Source organism: Gopherus evgoodei, chromosome 7 (assembly GCF_007399415.2).
Source record: "Gopherus evgoodei ecotype Sinaloan lineage chromosome 7, rGopEvg1_v1.p, whole genome shotgun sequence".
Lineage (NCBI taxonomy): Eukaryota > Metazoa > Chordata > Testudines > Testudinidae > Gopherus > Gopherus evgoodei.
The window spans coordinates 40685916-40707970 of NC_044328.1; the positions used below are offsets into that span (position 1 = coordinate 40685916).

General features: G+C 41.6%; 1 protein-coding gene across 1 annotated transcript in view; it reads right to left on the reverse strand.

The window, feature by feature from the left end:
- Positions 1-22055, reverse strand: part of IPMK (inositol polyphosphate multikinase) — a 75579-nt gene that overhangs the window by 29985 nt on the left and 23539 nt on the right. Inside the window, exon 3 of the mRNA XM_030570833.1 lies at positions 902-998. Within this exon, the coding sequence (XP_030426693.1) occupies positions 902-998 (97 nt within the window). The remainder of the gene's footprint in view (positions 1-901; positions 999-22055) is intronic.

The window sequence follows — 22055 nt, forward strand, 5'->3', positions numbered from 1 at the left end:
GAGACATGCTGAAAAAGGGGAGCAGGGGGCTCCATGACTGAGCAGACAAGTCATGTGCTGCAGCAGAAGGACCCTGGATAGCCCCAGAGGGGCTGACTCCAAACCAAAGAATGAAGGATAAAAAGGTTAGGTACTATAAAAAAAGCTCTTTGAGATACTGCCAAATACAAACACATGAAGGCATTAATGCGAACCAAGGAGATACCAGGCACTAAAGAAATTCTAGTAGAATTTCTTTACACAGAATAACTCAGACTTGTTAATGGAAAACAAGTTATCCAAGGGAGCATAAGCAACACGTAATAGAATTATACAAAAAGAGTTCAACTGCTAATTAAAAGGTGGCCAAAGATTTAGACGGGCTTTATAGTGTCCCGTTCCAAAGGTAGGGTGACCAGATAGGAAGTGTAAAAAATCGGGACAGAGGATGGGAGGTAATAGGAGCCTATATAAGAAAAGGCCCCCAAAATCGGGACTGTCCCTATAAAATCAGGATATCTGGTCTCCCTATCCATAGGTTCTATCTTCCCATATGGATAATAGATAAGAAAGTGGGGACATTAGTTTATTTCTTAAATATAAAGCAGAAATTTGTATCTTTGTTTCCAGTTACTCACCAGAAAGATCAGGGAAAAAAGTATAACATTTACAGCATAATACAAATAAAGTTTTAAAGGTGTCAGATCTTGGTCTCATTCAGACTCAGGAATATCTGTAGAACAAAACATTTTTCCTACATTAAAATTTCTTCTTAAACAGGGTACCTATTTAAATGACTGTTATACTGTATGTGATGTTATAGGGAATAGGATTATGCTACAAAAAGGTTGGTATTGCCAAACTAATTTCCCAGAAAATTTCCCATCCAGTTTGGGCAGCTCGCACAAAATTAAAACAATACCATTAGGTGCAGTAGGTGGTGACCAGCTGCCAAAATATTTTGGCAAGTATTTCCGCAGCTCTAGAAGAACACTGTCACAACAGTCAGCAGCGTAAACCTGAAACAAAAGAAGGGAAATATAAATTTAAATTATGCATTTTATATTTTCAAGAGCCAACAGCTACCTGTATTCTAGAATGTTTAAAACCACTTTACATGTAAAAACCTACAAGAGATGATAAAGTACATATGAGAAATTCAAGATATTTGTAATCTTCCAACATGCAGAACATACATTAATTTTTACTATCCATGGAATACTGTATTAGGTAACTTGAACAAAAAAAAATTAGTTCATCTTTTCTTATCAAAATTTAAGTTGTAATTGTTGGTATTAAAAACTCAGATAGTACAGACTGAGTTCATTCTTATATCCTAAATCCTGGATTTTGAAGGATTACTATAGATTTTAGCCATTTCAAATTGTATCAAGCTTAGAATACCAATCCAGTTTGGATTCTTTTTTCCTCACTCCCCCACCCCCGCCAAAAAAACCCTCAGTACATCCTTTGAATAATTACACAGCCGTAACATGCTATTCAGATACATCTGTTTTCCTCTGCTTTTTGTTTTTTCTTGAATTTGGCAAGAAACGGTTGGAAAAAATTGTTTGGGAATATTAGCTGCTCTTTATTACATTTCTGCAGTATTAATTTCTCATTCACGTAAACTGGAATTTAGAGACTGTCCTATAACTATAACCACTTTTAAATGATGTTGTTCCTAGTAGGCTTCTAAAAAACATTTCCCTGGCGACCGTGGAATGGAATTTTTTGTCAGAGAACGTAGCTGCAGGTAGCACAGCAGATAACTTAGAGCACAGTTTTACTAGCATGGTTTTTAGAAGAAAAAAAAAAAGCATGTCCACACTGATAAAGCATACAGACCACTGTTACACATCAAGTCTAAACACTTGTAGACAGGAAAGCTCCAAAGCCATTGCAGACGTGGGTCAATTCCTGTCCATACTGTAGCAACTGTGCCGGAAGATCCCCCATGCACAGTGTAGTAGTTACCTAGAAATACTAACACATTTGCTTTCTGCAACAGACCATACTGCAATGTTTTAACTGCATTTCCAAACTGTTTACAAAGCTTCTTAAATCCAAAACTTAAATGCAACTCCCAAACAAACAGGGCCCATTTATGTTACAAAACTAACCCATATAGCCATGGCAGGAGATTTCCTTCTTATAATCGAATCTCCTCCTCAAAACTGAAGATGTTACATGGTAAACTGAACTAAATGATACCACAATGGCTTTAGGACAAAGGTGAACAAAATAGTCTAGTTACAATTCCACAAACATCAAGACAAACCTCAATTGTGACCATTTATGTCAATTCAAGTACATTGGAGAATCAAGCAGCAGCAGAATGTTAACACTGATCTAAGCATTTTTATCGCAGGCGTCGTCTTACCTTCAGTCTAATCTTGAGTTGAGCACTCACAAGTTAGTCATCTTGATTTAGCCTTATTTGACAGAGCACAGTCACACTGCAGAATAGCAGTCAAATTCCATATAGCTGCTATCATGCCTAATGTCTGCACTAGCACTGTTTCCAGTTGAGAGAGATTTCTGGGGGTATATCCCATAGTCCGTATCACCATGGCTCAATGCACCACTTTACGTGTGTGTTCACAGAGGAAAAGCGTCTGTCCCCTCTGGGAATTGTGGGTAGAAATGATCTAGGCCCAGGAAATCCATTGCCTGCCAGGACACAAGCTGCTGTGCTTTTACCTGCTTGGACTCTAAGACATGCAACCTGCTCATTCCAACAACTAGGACCAACAACTACTATTTTTTATGAAGGCAACGTTTCCTTTGGCCTGCCTCTGCGAAAGCTGCCACTAAGAGACACCGGCAGACACTTAAAGAGTCGGTTTCCCCAGAGAAGGCAGCAGCGGTGCTTACTGTTAAAAGCACACCAAGAAGAGATCAGCACCATGCAGATATGGAGGCCTGGACCCAACTGATGTTCTTTCACAGCAAACACACCATCACCCTACTTCCAGGACCAGAGCACAGAGTGGTGGGACTATACATTGTGATGGAAACATACAATCAGCAGTAGGCCCAGAACTTTTGTATGAGGAAAGCAAGATCCCTGGAGATGTGGGGGAAGGGGGGAATTTGCCTGGGGCCTGGAGCAACAAAACACTCGGACAAGAGAAGTAATAATGGTCCAGAAGCATGTTGCTACTGAACTATGGAACCCAGCAACTCCACACTGATCTATTGTAATAACTTTGGGATTGGCAAATCCATATTCAGCACCGTAGTCACAGAAATCTGAAAGCAATTATTGCTCTACAGCAACATAGGGAGGTTATTCAGGAATAACTGTGGGGTTTGAACAGATGGCATTCCCAAATTGTGCAGGTGCTCTTGATGGCACGCCTATACTTACCATATGCCTGCCAACGTAAGCAAGTACATTAACAGGAAGGGCTACTACTTTGGCATTATGCAGGGCTACTGTGTCAGAGTCACAGACACCTATATAGGATACACATGGTAGAGTACACAAGATGAGGGTATTCTGGAGGTCTGGTCTGTTTCAGTGAAGGTAAGCGGATACTGGATTCTGACCAAGTGACAGTGATCAGTAGGATGTCCCTGTCCATTCTCATTTCAGCCAACCCTGCCTACCCTCTGATGCCCTGGGTGATGAAGACTTATGATTTCCCTGCCCTAGCAAGACAGAGTACAATTACACACCACGCAGGTAAGGGATGGTGGCAGAATATGCTTTTGACTGCAAGGAAGATGGTGCTACTTACAGACTCATTTGGACTGTAGTATATATAATGCCAAACATGGCACAGATACACATGAGCTTCACAAATACAAGGGGGAATATCTGGGGGCAGAATGGATTGGGGACACCCATGATTTGGAGTCTGCTTACAGACTGGCACCTTGGGCACCTCTTGAGGCTGGCACAGGGTCCATTACAACAACAGCCACATGGGATGCCTTGTGCACCCCCAGTTGAGCTGTGGGAAGTATACCCATGCTGATGCCAGAATGCGGGCCAGGGGAGTGAAATGAAATGTGTTGCAATATTTTTGTATGAAATAAACCCGGAGGACCTATTATTTCTCTTTATTTATCCACTGCAACTCCAGAACTCAGTATGTGACTAAGCAAAGCTTTATTAAAGATCAGCATATTTAGGCATCCAGATGCAATGATAAAGTTGAAAGGATGTACAAAGTGAAAAAAACAAGTGCAAAACGGCAACAGTGGCACGCAAGAGTGTAACAGTGCAACACACTCCAAACATCTGACATCAAAATAAACTGAAAATGTTGTGCCTTGTTATATATGAAATGAACTGCACATCAGGATGTAATCACTTCATCCATATTCAAACTGGAACAGAGTGCAGCAGATAACTGCTGACTGGCTCCGCCCACAGCGAGAACTGTCCATAGGTTGGAGGTCATAGTACAATGGAGACAAAATTATGGGATTGGACATGGGTAAACAGATAATTGGGCAGGACAGCTTTGAGCTGAATGACTCATGATCCTCAGACGTCTCAATCACATCCCTCTGAAATGCCACGTCTCACTTTTTTATCTCCGATCATAAAGAAAACACTCCACCAGCATTTACCTTTCAGCTCAGAATTGCTTCTCTCTTTGCTTTTCAGCCTTCCCTAGGTCCTCCTACCAGCACCCAAGCTGTTCCATACTGTTGTTCTGATCATCTGGTGAACTCCTTATGCAACTCCAGCAACATATTCTCCTTGCAGATACCGTGAGTTGGTAAAAAAGCAAGACAAGTTCACTCATGGTTTGCTCTACCTCTTGAGGCATGATGGCTGCTTCACAGTATGGTGTCATTGAGGGTGTTGATGAGGATGTTAATGATTGAGCACATTAACAAGAAAACCCCTAATTTACGAGTGAAATCACTAATGAAGACAAAGGGCTTGTTTATACTGTGCAGCAATCTGTGCCAGGGGGGTGTAATTTGTAAAGCACCCTAACGTGTTGCACTTTAACTGCCCAGGGTAGACTTCAAACTAGGTACTTTTTAATGTTAACATATGCGCTTTGCCACACCATGCAAACAAGTCTTTAAATGGGGTTCTACTCTGAAAAACAAAACTCCTACATAACAGCATTGGGAAGTTTCATGTTTGTTGCCTTAGTGACTTCCAAAACAAATCTGCTCAGTTTACAAGTAAGGAGACTGCTTTCCTCATTGTCAACCTGGATCTGGGTTCTCTTAGCTCACATTGATGGTAAATATTCTACAAATCAAACTGAGTCGACAGTTCTGTTGACACGTGAACGGGGGGGGGGGGGGAGGAGAGGGAGGGAGTTCAGCTACCTGTCCTGCTTTGATTTTATGGTACTAATAAAGATTTATTTTAGCCAATAAAATATGCAGATATGATTCTGAACAGACAAGGGAACAGCACGCTGAGTTAAAAAGATGCCATTTCTACAATTTTTAAGATCAGAATCATAGTTTGACTTACTTTTATGATAGTAATATTAGTGTCCACGGACTTGGGAAGGTACCAAAAACACTTCTGTAGATTTAGAACACTAATGCAGTAGGATATCCCAACTTCAATATCAAATAAAAAACAAGGCTTAATCTCTAAGAATAAAGAAGGTTTCTTAAATAGTCTACTATCCTATGAAGAAGAGCAGACGTATAACAGCTGTATTTTAAAATGGAAAAAATATCTTACTGTCATGCTAAAGAATGAGTTACTGCTTCAACACCAATGTAATGGTGTGACGGGCTGGATCACAGAAACCCCGCTGGGAGCTGCCAACTGATGTCCCAAGCCTACCTCTGTTCCGGTTTTCCCTGCCAGTTCAAGACTCCAGCATCCCATCTTGCTTAGCCAGACACTCCCGTCTGCTCCAACAAAGACCTGGGGTCTGAATTACTTGCCCCAAAGATACAAGTTTACCTGAAAGTAGCTAACAGAAGCGTGCTTGTTTTTAACACCCAACTCCCAAAGGAGTCTAAACCCAAATAAATCTGTTTTACACTGTATAAAGCTTATACAGGGTAAACTCAAATTGTTCCCCCTCTATAACACTGATAGAGAGAGATACATGGCTGTTTGCTCCCCTCATGTATTAATATATACTCTGAGTCAATTAATAAGTAAAAAGTGATTATTAAATACAGAAAGTAGGATTTAAGTGGTTCCAAGTAGTAACAGACAGAACAAAGTAAGTCACCAAGCAAAATAAAATAAAATGCGCAATCTATGTCTAATCAAACTGAATAGAAATAAGATCCTCCCAGTTCCAGAATGCTCCCTTTTCCAGGTCAATCTCCTTTTAGCCTGGGTCCAGCAATCACTCACAGCCCCTGTAGTTACTGTCCTTTGTTCCAGTTTCTTTCACGTATCCTGGGGGGTGGAGAGGCTCCCTCTTTAGCCAGCTGAGCACAAAATGGAGGGGTCTCTCAATGGTTTAAATACACTCTCTCTTCTGGGTAGACACCCCTCTCTCCCCGTGTAGAATCCAGTCACAAAATGGAGATTCAGAATCACATGGGCAAGTCATATGCCCATGCATGACTCAGGACTTGCAGGTAGCAGCTATTACTCATATGCTACTTTGAAAGACTTCCAGGTTGACTTCTTACGTGGATTGGATTCTTCCAAGCTTTTTTGTCTGTTAAGTGCTTCCTGGCTGAGCACTTAACTTGAACATTCCTTTCCCAATAAGTGACCAAATCTTCTAACTAAGGCTACTTAGAAATCTAGCAAGTATTACGGCCAATGTTTATAACTTTGAACACACAAATGGTACCTGCATACAACTGGGATGAACATAACCAGTAGATCATAACCTTTACATAGATGTCTTACATGGTGTATGTAGCAAAACCCTATTCCAGTTATACATACATTTATAAAGTACCCCCCCATGAAGCCTTATGGGGTACACTGTCACAAATGGAATTAAGAGCATTATGTTAATCAGCCTCCTACAAAGTTGTCTCGATTCCAAAAGCAAGAGAGAGATTTTTCTTAAACTTAACTAATTTCACTTAAAATATCCATATCCCTTATTTTTCTTTAAATACAGATCTCAGTATCAGTTTTCATGATAACTTTTTTTTGGTGGATGGAGGGAAGAACTATGTCAATTAAGTACATGTATTTGGTTCATAATGGAGGAAGATCTGGGAAAGCCACTCAATTAAGCAGTAACTGCAAAAAGCTGATCAGGAAGCATTGCTCATTCTCATGCATAAAAGAGAGCAATGCCTGTTCATAATAAAGAGCCCAGTAGTCATAATCAGCAGCTAATGGACATCTTCTCCTTTGATTGCATGCACTCCAGTAAGCACACTGTAATCAGACACAAAGTCCAGAATGCTGAATACGAACTGAATAGGGGATCTTGCATATTAATGTGAAATTGCATTGTCTACTTTGTTTTAAGTCAGCCAAGTACATGCAACTAAATTTCAAAAGTACAGGAGTCAACAAATTCAGTTACGATACCTACAACGATGCTAACTTGAACAGGAGTACTTGAGGCACCATAGAGACTAACAAATTTATCTGACCATAAGCTTTCGTGGGTACAGCCCACTTCACTGGATGCATAGAATGGAACACACAGTAAGGATATTTTTTATATATATACACATATATATATATATATATATACACACACACACACACACACACACACACGAAAAGGTGGGAGTTTCCATACCAACTCTATGAGGCTAATTAATTGATAAGCTATTATCAGCAGGAGAGAAAAAACTTTCGTAGTTATGATCAAGATAGAACATTTTAGACAGTTTGACAAGAGGGTGTAAGGATACTTAATATGGGGAAACAGATTCAATGTGTGTAATGGCTCAGCCATTCCCTGTCTCTATTCAAGCCTAAAATTGATGGTATCTAGTTTGCATATTAATTCAAGTTCAGCAGTTTCTCATTGGAGTCTGTTGCTGAAGCTTTTCTGTTGCAAAATTGCCACCTTCAAGTCTGTTACTGAGTGACCAGAGAGGCTGAAGTGTTCTTCTACTGGTTTTTTAATGTTAGGATTCCTGATGTCAGATTTGTGTCCATTTATTCTTTTGCGTAGAGACTGTCCGGTTTGGAAAATGTACATAGCAGAGGGGTATTGCAGGCACAAGACAGCATATATCACATTGGCAGATGTGCAGGCGAACAAGTGATTAGGTCCTATGATGATGTCACTTGAATAGATATGTGGACAGACTTGGCATCGGGCTTTGTTGCAAGAATAGGTTCCTGGGTTAGTATTTTTTCTCTGTGGTGTGTAGTTGCTGGTGAGTATTTGCTTCAGGTTGTGGGGCTGTCTGTAAATGAGGACAGGTCGGTCTACCCTTGAGCACATACAACAGCATTATAGTTAATGCTACATTAAGCAATACATGCTCTGTGCACAACAACTACAAAAGTTGGAAACATTGACCATCAGTAAGCCTTGCCTGGAACCAAAGGTTACTGCTTATTCCAAACACACAATCTTCAGCATGTACATCACTCATTCATGGTGACAGTCTGCACCTTATATTCACTCCTTTTACAAGACTATGATAAATGTTGTACAAAGCATGCCTTGTGAGCTATCATTTGAAAACTCATAACTGGCTGATCATTACTATCTTGGTAAAATGTGTGTGGCAACATGCTACATAAAGATTCTATTGTACAATATTAGAGAGACATGTTCCAAGTTTGCAAAAACAGCCACAAACCAGTTCCTCAGAAACAACAGGCAAACAGACCCCACAACCAGGTGTCTACAAGATCAGTGGATTATCACCTGGCCAAGTGGCCAATCTTTGGCAGGAAAAAAAAAGGGTGAGTGAGAATTTTGCATCTTGGCAAAGAAAGAGCTGGAGGTTCCTGTAGAAGCAGACTTTCAGTCTCCTGAAGCTCAGCTGGCGAGCATTTTCAAAGTGGGAGAGAAAAAAAAAAGCCATAAGAAAGGGAAACAGACCCCTGAATAATCTCTTTCCCTTCATCTCTACTCACGGCATTCAAAACACTCGATAGACAAAGGAATCATCGTTGGACTAAAGAAGAGATCCTGGCAGAAAGGAATTCAACCAGTAAGACTGCAGAACATATGATGAGAAATACTTTTGCTTTGAATTTACTCTAGCTTGTTAAGTTAGATATTAGTTGCGCTTTACCTTTTATTTACATGTAACCAATTATACCTCACTACTTGTAGTCCCTTAAAAAAAAAAACTCTCTCTTTCTGTAGTTAATAAACTTGTTTTATTATTTTATCTAAGCCATTGTGCTTGCATTGAAGTTTTTGGGAAACTCCATTAGAGATAACAGGATTTGTGCATATTATTTTCTATTAATAAAATGATGGACTTTATATGAGCTTGTGTTGTCTTAGAGGGGCTTGGCAGTACAAGATATACATTTCCGGGGAAAAGTCTCAGACTGGGAATTTGGTGGTGTTCCTCTGCAGTGTAATTTAAGAGCACCTGGCCATAGCGTTCATGCAATATAACTGGAAGTAATTTACATGCTGGAGGCGGTGTATGCGCAGACCAGGAGTGGTGCTCTCAAAGTAAAGCAGTGTAAAAAAGGCACCCCAGGTTGGAGAATTGAGGGGACACAGTTGTTTAGTCCAGATTGTACCCTGGGTAATGTCACATTAATAAAATTTAATTTTTAAAGGAATCATTTTTAATTTTTTCAAGTTATCACCATTGTGTGTAACACACGTTTGTAAATTTCGAAAATACGCCCATTAGTAGTACAAAGTCAAACACACACATTTTTGTAAAATCTTCATATAATCAATCAAAAATTGCACAATAAACTGATGCCAGTTCATACTGGCGTAGGTATGGATGTCACATACCATGAGCTATATTTTCAGATAGCACAAATGGAAGCTATCGAATCGAATGATAGTCCAGGTTTAAAACTATAAATTGGATGTTTGGTCTCTGCCCCAAAGTACCTTTTTGGAGGGAAATGGTGGGGAGGGAGTATGGGCCCAAACAACTCATTGGTTTTTGACTAAGAGAAGGTGTGGGTGGGGCAGGAAATACTAGCTCCTATTAAAAGTTGCAAGAATTTTTATAAACAGATTATTGCATCTAAGTGACTTGGGGCAGAGAAAACACTGACTTTTAGAAGGAAACTAGTTTTTACTATAACAGTCTTTAAATGGTTTTGGTGAAACTAGTCATTTGACAATCTCATATGTTTTGAAATTGCATTATGAACATGTGCAGTGCAATTGATATGGTTTTTAAAGTACTTTTTAGCAACACTGAGAACAAAGATAAATGTGCAGGGAATGAGACAAGGCAAAAGAAAAAGACGAGGCTCACAAAGACCACTCCCCTCAAACTTCTCTGCTGCCAGCTATTGTAGCTTGTCCTATAAATTAAGTGGTTGAGATCTGTCCTACAGTGCTGAAGGTTCAGGGTTCAGACACTTCTGATAATGAATGATAGGATGTTGTTATAGTGCTAAATTAAAAAAAAAATTAAAGAATATTAGGTTGTTAAGTCAAGCATTTAAAAGCTAGGAAATGCCAGATTTATGATTGCATATGCAGCTTTAATTCTGCCTCTTTATGGAAATGCATTATGATAAAGCCTTTAGTTATATAATCATCATGCTTTATATTTCCCACAGCACCACAGTCTCATGCAGTGCATTAGATGTAAGCACAAACGAGTGGGGTGGGGGAGAATTAAGGTTGTAACAGCAACAGTAAATCTAAAATTTCCTAACTTAACTGTTTGACTTCACAACTTCTTAAGTAGTATCATGTGACCATCAAAAGAATGTGGAAATATATTCATGTCACAAGTCAAAAGTCAGATGAGGTTTCCCTTTAGCCAAGTATTCTAATACTTCTCAACATATCTCAGTAAACAAATATCAGAATAGTCATTCAGCTACTGAGGAGGTTAACAATTACAAAACTTTGAGTTCATGAATATTTATAAAGAACTATGAAACAATTATTTTAAATATCAAAAATATAGTTGTATGTAAACTCTCAGATTCGAGCAAAAGATACCTTTGTCTGAGACTAAAGGGAAATTGCACTTAATTTCTCAGGATATGTTTTTGCTGGGCAAAACAGGGCCTTGTAAACATTGTAAAATTACTCTTCTGACAAAGACAGCTATACTATAAGTTAGAAAAACTATTGCTTTATTGCACTAAATTCAACAGCTGCTATTTGACATTTCCATAGTTTACTTGGTAAAACATCTTATGGAAGTGGATTTCAGAAAGTCTCTAATACTTTCAAACTCATTTTTTTTAAAGATGTATTGCTTTGGTGGTGCCTATTAAACTAGATAGAAGTTTCGGTTTGATATCAGACAGGAAGAACATGATTTTATATAAAGACATTTCTGTCAATTTTCTAACCAACAAAACACCAAGGCTTTGGCTACACTGTCAAGTTTCTGCGCAGTAAAGGAGCCTTCTGTGTTGTAACTCCCGAGGTGTACATACTATCAAACCAATTAGTGGCAAAAACCGTGCAGTTGCAGCGCTGTAAAAAAAACAACCCATCCCAACAAGAGACGTACAGCTTTCTGCGCTGGGGGTACAGCACCGTGGTTCCAGTGTAGATACTCTGGTCAATTACAGCGCTGTGATTGGCCCCTGGAAGGTGTCCCACAATACTGTTCTCGACTCTCTGGTCATTGGTTTGAGGTGACCAACCGTCATCCCCACCCCGTAAATTCCTTTGGAATTTTGAAAGTCCTCTTCCTGTTTGCTTGGTGATGCATTCAGTGGTCTCAGCGCATCTTTCCAGGTGATCATGCCTGCTCCATGCACCAAGCTATCCCCCACTTGGAGCAATACCGAGCTGCTGGAGCTCATGAGCATTTGGGGAGAGGAGACTGTCCAGTCCCAGCTGCGCTCCAGCCATAGGGATTATTATACCTATGGAAAGATTTCACGATGCGTGACAGAAAGGGGCCATGACCGGAACACACTGCAGTGCAGGCTCAAAGTGAAGGAGCTGCAGAAAGCCTATCCCAAGGCGCAGGAGGCAAACCGCTGCTCCGGTGCTGCGACCATGAGCTGCCGGTTCTACGAACAGGTGGATGTGATACTCGGTGACGACCCCACCCCCACTGCGAAGGCCACTGTGGATATTCTGGTGCCTGACATGCCAGTCAAGAGTGGACCGAGTCAGGAGGAGGAAATCTTGGGCGAGGATGTGGAGGAGGAGAGGGACCCAGAGGCAGAGGACAACTCAGAGGTCAGAGAAGCATGCAGCCAGGAGCTCTTCTCTATCCTGGAAGAAGCTAGTCAGTCACACCTGTCAGATCTTGGCAAAGCATGAACAGGAGGGGAGGCCCCCAATAAGTGGCTTTGGGAAACACTAAAGCAAGTTGTTGGGGGCAGGAGGGTTGCAGAAAGCAAGGTTGTGTCTGTGTGATACATGTACTACCACACGCCTAGTCTGAGCGACGGAACAGGGTGTTCATTGACTCCTTCACTTCATGGGAATCTGCCTCAGATCTCCAGGAAACTCTCATGGAGATACTGGGCAATCCGCTGCAGCAGGTTCTTTGGCACAGCTGCTTTGTTTCTTGCCCCATTAAGGGTAACTTTCCCATGCCACTCTGCCATCCCTGGAGGGGATGGGGGGGTACCACTGCTGCACAAAGGCAAGCCACATAAATACAGGGCGGAAGCCACAGTCTTGGAGAAGACCCTTCCTTGATTCCCTGCTCACCCTCAGCAGCAAGATATCTTCCATAATGAACATAGCCTGTGAAAAATGTGGGGACAGGAATGATTAAAAGCCCCCGCTACAGTGCTGGCTCTCCCCAAGTGTACAGTACAGTACTGGAACACTGATTTCCCCTGCCCCGGCAGTTACTCACCATTTTCGGGGTCTTGGGGCTCATGTGTGCTTAGTAACAGGTATGTGAATTGTGGCTGTGTTTTAAATCAGTGGTCTCTCTGTTGCAAACCAACACATGCATCCGACGAACTGGGTATTCACCTACGAAAGTTCATGCTCCAAAACGTCTGTTAGTCTATAAGGTGCCACAGGATTCTTTGCTGCTTTTACAGATCCAGACTAACACGGCTAACCCTCTGATACTTAACACTGCTTCTGTAAAATGTTGCATTTTGGCTTCACAGATATGACTTTGGAAGCCCAGCTTCCCTCTTTGTTATAGCCGGCTGAACAGCTGCGCAGAATCAGAAAGCAGCCACAAAGAACTAAAGAGGACTTTCTGTATGAGGTCATGATGCACTCTGTGGCCGAGAAACATTTTGAAAACCTTGTTTACTTTACATATAACAATAGTTTAGTTGTATAATATAGATTTATAGAGAGACCTTCAAAAAAACATTAAAATCTATTAACAGCATGCGAAATCTTAAGTTAAAGTGAATAAGTGAAAACTCAGCACACAATTTCTGATAGGCTGCCGATCCATGCTCTAATATATAGAACTGGTTACACCATAGTCATTTTAGCGTTAGATGTAGCTTTGTCAAAGCATTTTAGGTGGATCACAATGTGCGTTTTGCATTAGGACTAGTATATCCTAGGTGGGATTTGCCAGTTTAACTTTACCATCATAAGCTATACCAATATAAACACTTTTGACAATATAACTACAGCTACAATAGGGCTTTTACCAACATAGGCATGGTGGGGGCATCTTCTGCAGGTGACGAAGAAAACTGCTATCCTGTTGGAAAGCATTGGAAGGAATAAAGAAAAAAATAGTACCAAGACTTTGGTCAAAGTCTAATGCAACACAGAAAAAAAAATTGAGGTACACCTCTACCCCGATATAACACAACCCAATAGAATACTAATTCAGATATAACATGGTAAAGCAGAGCTCCGGGGAGGTGGGGCTGCGCACTCCGGCTGATCAAAGCAAGTTCAACATAATGCAGGTTTCACCTATAACACGGTAAGATTCTTTGGCTCCCGAGGACAGCATTATATTGGGGTAGAGGTGTAACTGGATTTAGTTACACTCAAGCTGATCAAGTTAGCAAACTATTTGCTTTATCATGTCATCTAACAGACCTATGTTTGTAAACAATGATTTTACATCTAATTATTAGCAAATTGCTTCCAAAATTCAGCTACTTATTGAAGTTACATGAGTTAAAAAGCAAGTCATACTAAATATGCAATCACCAAAACATTTGTCAGTAAGATGCTCAGTACAGAATAGAGCTCCCGCATTAAACAAAAAAGAATTCATTATACTACAGGAAGCATAGATCAAACCTAGATGTATTTTAATGTTTTACATATTTAATAAACAAACCACTGAAGCCTCATGTTTTCAATAGTGAAATCAGATTCGAAGGAGGGGTGGTGTTAAGTCAACCCACATTTTTCTCAATAATCTATTAACAGTGTACTGAGAGCATGTGATAAATAAAGCAACAGGAAATGAAGAGCTGCCTTAACTGAACTATGGCATATTAGTGTTTAGTACTAACACTTTATTCTAACGATGGATCATGTATTCTTATGTTTACATTCTAAAATGATGCAGAAAAATTAAGTACAGTGTAATTGTCTTACTATAGCTATACTCATATTATAATCCAAGCTAATACAGCACAGAAAATTATCCATCAAAATCTGTATTTCAGCCTGAGCTCCAGTGTTCTGTTGCCAAAATAAAACTCCCGACGTTGCAAGATTAAACAAAGCCTACTGTACTGAGGGAATAAATTAGCAGTGATCTGAGTTGTAATTTGAGCATGTTTGTACAACTATATCATGGATATAAGGGCACTGCACACTGTTGGGCCCACATTAATAATAATGTAAATAGTTTGATTAACAACAGCTTGTATGGATCTATTTTCCTCTTTAGAGAACTATTTTACCTGCTACTTATTCTCACTCATGCCATTTTAAGTTATCTAGTAAACGAACTGAAAAATCAGTTTCTTCTCTTACACTGCGGTGTATAGGGTTTTCTTATTGTATTTTCAGTACTGCTGTTTGGTCTGATGGTTCTAACTAGATAGCTCAGGCAATTCTATACAATAAGTGGAGAAAGTTAAATTGTCATCAGTAAAATGTGATGGCACCAACAGCATGAGTGGACTGTTTTAAAATTCATTTACCATGTTTTCAAACAAATATTTTGTACCGTTTGGAGAATAAAGGACCATGGGCCAAATTTTCAAGAAGTGGCATCCATGCGTGGGTGATTCTGCACATACTTTTCAAGCACTAACACCACTGCACACACACAGTAGTATGCAGGTGTTGGGACGCATGTTTGAGCATGCCAAAAAAAAAAAAAAAAGGGAGGGAGTGGAGGTCAACTTGGGGCTCCTCTGAAACTGGAAAAATATAGTCTCTTTCTAAACACAGCATTGAACATGAAGACTAGACAATGAAATTCTACAAAGGGCTACCTCTAACAAGCCAGACAAGAAAAGAAGTTCATGAGCATTAAGAATCAAATAGCCCAAATTCAAATTATAGCTTTCTTACTTAACCAATCACATTCATATCCCTTAAGAGCAGCTCTGGTTATACACAGATCAAGAAGATGATCTGGACAGATGACTGAATTCTGAAAACAACAGGCTGAAATGACTCTTTAGAGAAGGGGTCCTCAATGCGGTGTCCGCGGGCGCACCCAAATGCACCCGCATCCTGGCCAGCAGTGGAGCATCTGCCAAAATGCCGCCGAATTTCTGCAGCGTTCGGTGGCGATGCCTCTCGATGATGCCACTTGCCGCCGACAAGCAACGTCATCAAGAGGCGTCACCGCCGAAATGCCGCAGAAATTCAGTGGCATTTCGGCGAGTGCTTCACCGCCACCACGGTCCTTCGTCTGGCGCCCGCCAGACGAAAAGGTTGGGGACCACTGCTTTAGAGTATGGATGAGATTGTGTTTTCAAGTATTTTAGACAATACTTTTTAATATCAGTTTATAGCCTATTTATAAAAGCTTTAAGTAGTAGCTTTACATACTGCCTCAGTAGATGATAGGTACAAAATACACTCCTTTTTCCACCTGCAGGTTCAAATGCTGCCTTCAGGTTTATCTGTGCAAAACCTCATAACGCAATGAGGTTGAAGAACTGGTGGCAAGACACCCGCTACTGAAAATATGCAAATAAAGTTGGCTTTCCCCAACTTCTAATTTTGCATTGTGCCCTGAAAAATCATTAGTTTACTCAGTCTTTTGCCTGGACTGGAGCTTGATAGATCATTTTCTTTAATTTGTGTTCTGTTACAGCTTCTCTCAAAATATACATTTTAGGTTCAGTGACATAGATGCTGCCAGAGATCTGTTAGTTTTCTAGCCACTGCTTTTGGGATACACTAAGAAAGAAGGGACCTTATACAGATATTGCCAACTTGAAATACAGTCATTTACAAAAAATAGTTTAAGGAAATACATGCCCTTGTTTCCCTATGTTAAATTTTTAAGGTGTGGCAAGTTACATTTCCTTTTTGTTAAGTCTTTTTCTATCCCGTTACCGCGTGAAAGACCCACACAAAAAGAAAAAGAATATTCAGAAGAAGCAATGAAACTCTCAGCATACAAATGCAAAGTAATCAATCTGAACACAGAATAAATATTCTAATTAAGTTTATAATCACAGTTACTTTTAACTGCTTAATTATAGTAAATAAACAAATTCTGTTAGAAATTTGTTTTAAGTTGACATGTCTTTTTAAGGTATGCTTAATACAGGGATATTCAATGTAATCTTCCTTTTCATTTAATTTAATTGTTTTTCCTTTTGGAGGTTTGTGTTTTATTCTTCATTAGATTTGGGATTTGTAGGAATCCTCCACTTCAGCGGAAAACTATATAAAAGAAATGATGTTCACATATGACTGTGTGGAGTGCAGAAGAAACTAATGAGTGATGATCAACAGCCTCTGTTAGAGGAACTACATGGACACCTTTAAGTTCTGCGGCCAAAAAAGGTCCAAAAAACAAAAGTAAAAAAACCCCACAACCCTTAGTATTTTCAAGTTACTGCAGCTTATTCGTTTGTGCCACTTCTCCCATTTTGACCTCACTCTCCATCCCATTTTGGGCTACAGCACCACATTCATGATCATGAATAGGTAAATCTCAATATGTCTCAGAAACATCCTGCACAAATTATACTTCAGGGTATCAAACCACAAATCAGCAGAAAAGACACCTCCACCCCCAAAAGAAAAGAAAAAAAAAACCACTTATGCAAGACACAAGATGCCCCAGATAAAACCCTAAGGGATAAGAAAATTCTTTGAATTCTATTATTTGAAACTGTTTCTTCTATATAAAACATTGCAGAGGGGCAAAAGTACATTAGTACAGTGATGGAGTGACAGAGCTCCTGTTCATTTCTTTTTTAGGAAAGCATAGTTATGTGAACTAAGACTGTAAAAATGATTAACTGGGTTTATTAAATACTGTAATTCAACCTGCAGCAAAAGATGCCTTGCCTCCCTGATCTACTTCATTTTCTGTAAGCAGCAAAGAATAGTTTATGGAACACAGGCTGCCTTATCATTCTTTGCCCTACATAAGCTGAAAAAGGGCTGAGCATTTTAGTTGTTACAGTTCTATCAGAAATCTTCCAACCCAGACACCTCCATCAAATGGCTGGCTGACTTTTTGCAACTGAGGGAGCAGATGAACCATCAGAATTCTTTTGAGCTGCCTCAAGTCACTGGAATCCTAATTATAATTGGAAGAAGCAAAGCAAAAAATCCTCTGAAGCAAGCTGCTGCTTTACTAGGGTGGAGGGGTAGGAGAAAGAGAGGGAAGATGATCACTTAGGACTGCAAGCAGGAGTGGCAGAAGCTCCCAAAAAGTGTGGAGAGGGTCCCCCCACCAGCACCTGAACCATACCCCCATGCCACTTCTTCCTGAGGCTCCGCTCCCATGCCACCCCTTCCCCCAAGGCTTCATCCCCATGCCATCCCTTCCCCCAAAACCCCGCCCTCGCTTGCTCCTTTCCACTCCCTCCCTTCCCCATCACTTGTCCTTACGGCCAGTAAAAAGTGATGGGGCCATGGCCCCCCGGTTCAATGCCCATGATCCCTATCCAATGTTGCCCATACACTCAAAGTCACAATGGCTCCATAGAACAGATGGGAGCACAAGGAATTCAGGATCAGGCTTCAGGTGAAAAATGTACCTGTTGCACCTGTACTAATATACCTATATTAATTTCAAATACAAGCACTCTAAAGAAAAGAATGGCATATTAGGGTTGCCTGGGCAAAAGTCAATTCTGCTTTCTTGTGCAGCCAGCCTGTACAGTGAATTAAACAAGTGTCCTTTGGGGGAAAAACACTAAGTTACATCTTTAAGGGTATGTCTGCACAACAAAACTAGGTTGATTTTATAGAAGTTGATTTTTAGAAATCAATTTTATACAGTCGATTGGGTATGTCTCCAGTAAGCGCATTAAGTAGGTGGAGTGCGCCCTCACTACTATGGCTAGCATCGACTCACGGAGCAGTGCACTATGGGAAGCTATCCCAGGTCTCCACTGCCCATTGGAATTCTGGGTTAAGCTCCTAATGCCTGATGAGGCAAAAACATTGTCATGGGTGGTTTTGGGTACATGTCGTCATGTATCCTTCCTCCCTCCATGAAAGCAACTGCAGACAATCATTTTGCGCCTTTTTTCCTGGGTTACCCATGCAGACGCCATAGCAGAGCAAGCATGGAGCCCACTCAGCTCACTGCTGCTGTTGCGACCATTGTAAAGACCTCACGCATTATACTGCGGTATGTGCAGAACCTGGCTAAGAGATGGCAGCACGAGGACGATTATGATGATGACATGGACAGAGATGTTCCTGAAAGCATGGGATGTGGCAATTGGGACATCACAGCAGCAGTGGGGCTGGTTGATACAGAGGAACTCCGATTCTGGGCCTGGCAAACTAGCACAGACTGGGGGGACCACATAGTGTTGCGGGTGTGGGATGATTCCCAGTGGCTGCGAAACTTACGCATGAGTAAGGGCCCTTTCATGGAACTCTGAGTCGCTTTCCGCTGCCCTGAAGCACAGGAATACCAAGATGAGAGCTGCCCTGACAGTTGAGAAGCAAGTGGCGATAGCTCTGTGGAAACTTGCAACGCCAGACAGCTACTGGTCAGTCAGGAATCAATTTGGAGTGAGCAAATCTACTGTGGGCACTGCTGTGATTCAAGTAGCCAATGCAATCACTGACCTTCTGCTAACAAAGGTAGTGACTCTGGGAAATGTGCAGGTCCTAGTGGATGGCTTTGCTGCAATGGATTTCCCTAACTGTCATGGGGTGATAGAAGGAATGCATATCCTATCTTGGCACTGAACCACCTTGCTAACCTGTACTTAAACCACAAGGGGTACTTCTCAATGTGCTGCAAGCACTGGTGGATCACAAGGGACATTTCACCGACATCAACGTGGGATGGCGAGGAAAGGTGCATGACGCTCTCATCTTTAGGGACTTTCTTCCCAGACCAGAAAATTACTGTTGTGGACATTGAAATGCCTATAGTAATCCTTGGAGACCCAGCCTACCCCTTGCTCCCATGGCTCATGAAGCCATACACAGGCAGCCTGGACAGTAGAAAGGAGCAGTTCAACTATAAGCTGAACAAGTGCAGAACGGTGGACATTTAAAAGTTCACTTGCGCTGTTTGCTGACTAGTTTAGATCTCAGCATAACCAATATTCCCATTGTTATTAGTGCTTGCTGTGTGCTCCATAATATCTGTGAGAGTAAGGGGGAAGACATTTAGGGCAGGGTAGGAGGTTGAGGCAAATCACCTGGCTGCCAATTTTGAACAGCCAGACACTAGGGCGATTAGAAGAGCACAGGTAGGCATGCTGGGCATCAGAGAGGCTTTGAAAACCAGTTTGTGACTGGCCAGGCTAGGATGCGACAGTTGTGCGTGTTTCTGCTTGATGCAAACTCACCTCTTTTGTTGATTTTAATTCCCTGTAAGCCAATCACCCTCCCCCCTTCAATCACAGCTGGCAAAGGAAATAAAGTCACTACTGTTTCGAAACTATGCATTCTTTTTTTTTTAATTTAAGAAAAAAAATAGGAGATAACTGATAAAGTAGCCTGGGTGGGGTAGGGTGGGGGAGGAGAGAAGGACAAGGCCACATTGCTTATTGTAGCCACACTACAAATCAAAACTGTTTCAACGACAGCCTTCTGTTGCCTGGGCCATCCTTTGGAGTGGAGGAGTAGGGTGCCCGGAGCCTCCCCACGCATTCTTGGGCATCTGGGTGAGGAGGATATGGAACTTGGGGATGAGGGCAGTTGTAAAGTGGATGCAGCGGTGGTCTGTCTTCTTGTTGGCTTTCCTACAGCTCCAGATGCCCGAGCATGTCCGTTTGCTCCCCTATTAGCCTCAGCATTGCATCCTGCCTCTCCTCATCATGCTCACTTAATGCTTTCCTGGACTCTGCCACTGAATGCCTCCATACATTCAGCTGTGTCCTATCAGTGCGGGAGGACTGCATGAGCTTGGAAAACATGTAATTGCAAGTGCATTTTTTTCTACCTCCTAATCTGCTAAACCTCAAGGATGGAGATTGCAGGGGGAGCATAGAAACATTTGCACCTGGGGGTGGATAAAAAGGGGAGAGTAAAATTTAAGATGATCCTTTTGTTCTCAGAAATGTGAGACTCTTTCACAGCGAATCAAGCAATTCACAGCAGATAGCACATGTGCTTTAGGTACAAGGTTGCATTTTGCCTTTTATATTGAGCGCCTGCCAGTATGGTGACACATCACACATGGTTGGGCAACAGAATTTGGTTTCCAGGCACCCATGATAAGCCAAAAGGTATGCAGCTTTGGCTTCTAACACCTTCATAATGCGGGAATGGTTTCAAACTGCAGCGCTCTCCTTTCCCATAGCAACCAGTGCTGATCGTGTTTGCCATTTAAAAAGGAGGGTCTGCGGTTTTTGGGTGGATGTGCAGCACCCAGAACCATTCGCTGCCATGCTTTGTCCTGCAATGATTCCAGACTATTTGCTATTAGCTTGGTGTGGTAAAAGTGTCCTACCACGGGGGATGAAATAAGGCAGCCCTCCCCAGAAACCTTCTGCAAAGGCTTTCAGAGCACCTCCAAGGGAGCTTCATGGAGATGTCCCTGGAGGATTCCCGCTCCAACCCAGACACGTTAACAGACTTTTCCAGTAGCTGTACTGGTCACAAATGCATCCCAAGTCTTCAGAGCAAATTAAACATTAAATACTATTGCTTTTAAACCCTGTACTGTAGTTTCTCCACCTTCAGGATCAGGGATCCTGCCTTCGGAGGGTATTGGCTCCAGGATGATGAAAAGGTCCTGGCTGCCGGGGAGAACGGATTCACTGCTTGCTTGCTGTGCATTCTCCTCCTTCCTCCTCCACAAAATCCTCCTCTATATTGCTTGAGACTCCCCCGTTGCAGGTGTCCATGGACAGTGGTTGGGTAGTGGTAAGGTCCTCCCCCAGAATCCCATGCAACTGATCACAGAAGCAGTGTATCTGGGGCTCTGACCAGGAGTGTCTGTTTGCTTCCTTTGTCTTTTGGTAGGCTCCTTGACTTTCATGCAGCACTGCTGTGTGTCCCTGTTGTAGCCTCTGTTCATCATGCCCTGTGCGATTTTGGCAATTATATATATATTAGCATTTCTTCTTTTTGATCAGAGTTCTGCCTGCACAGTTTCTTCTCCCCATAAAGCAATCAGATCCAGTGTCTCCTGTTCACTCCATGCTGGAGCTCATTTGCTATTCTGGGGGGACTGCATGATCACCTGTGCTGCTGAGCTTGCCACACTGACCAAACAGGAAATCAAATTCCAAAGTTCCCAGGGCTTTTCATGTGTACCTGGCTAGTGCATCGGAGTTGAAAGTGCTGACCAGAGTGGTCACATTGGAGCATGCTGGGATAGCTTCCGGAGGCCAATAAAGTCGATTTGCATGCGCACTACCCCAAATTCAACCCAGCAAAGTCGATTTTAGTGCTACTCCCTCGCTGGGGAGGAGTACCCAAGTTGATTTTAAGAGATCTTTAGGTTGACGGAACAGGGTTGCTTGTGTAGACACATTTGTTATAAAATCGACCTAATGCAGCTAC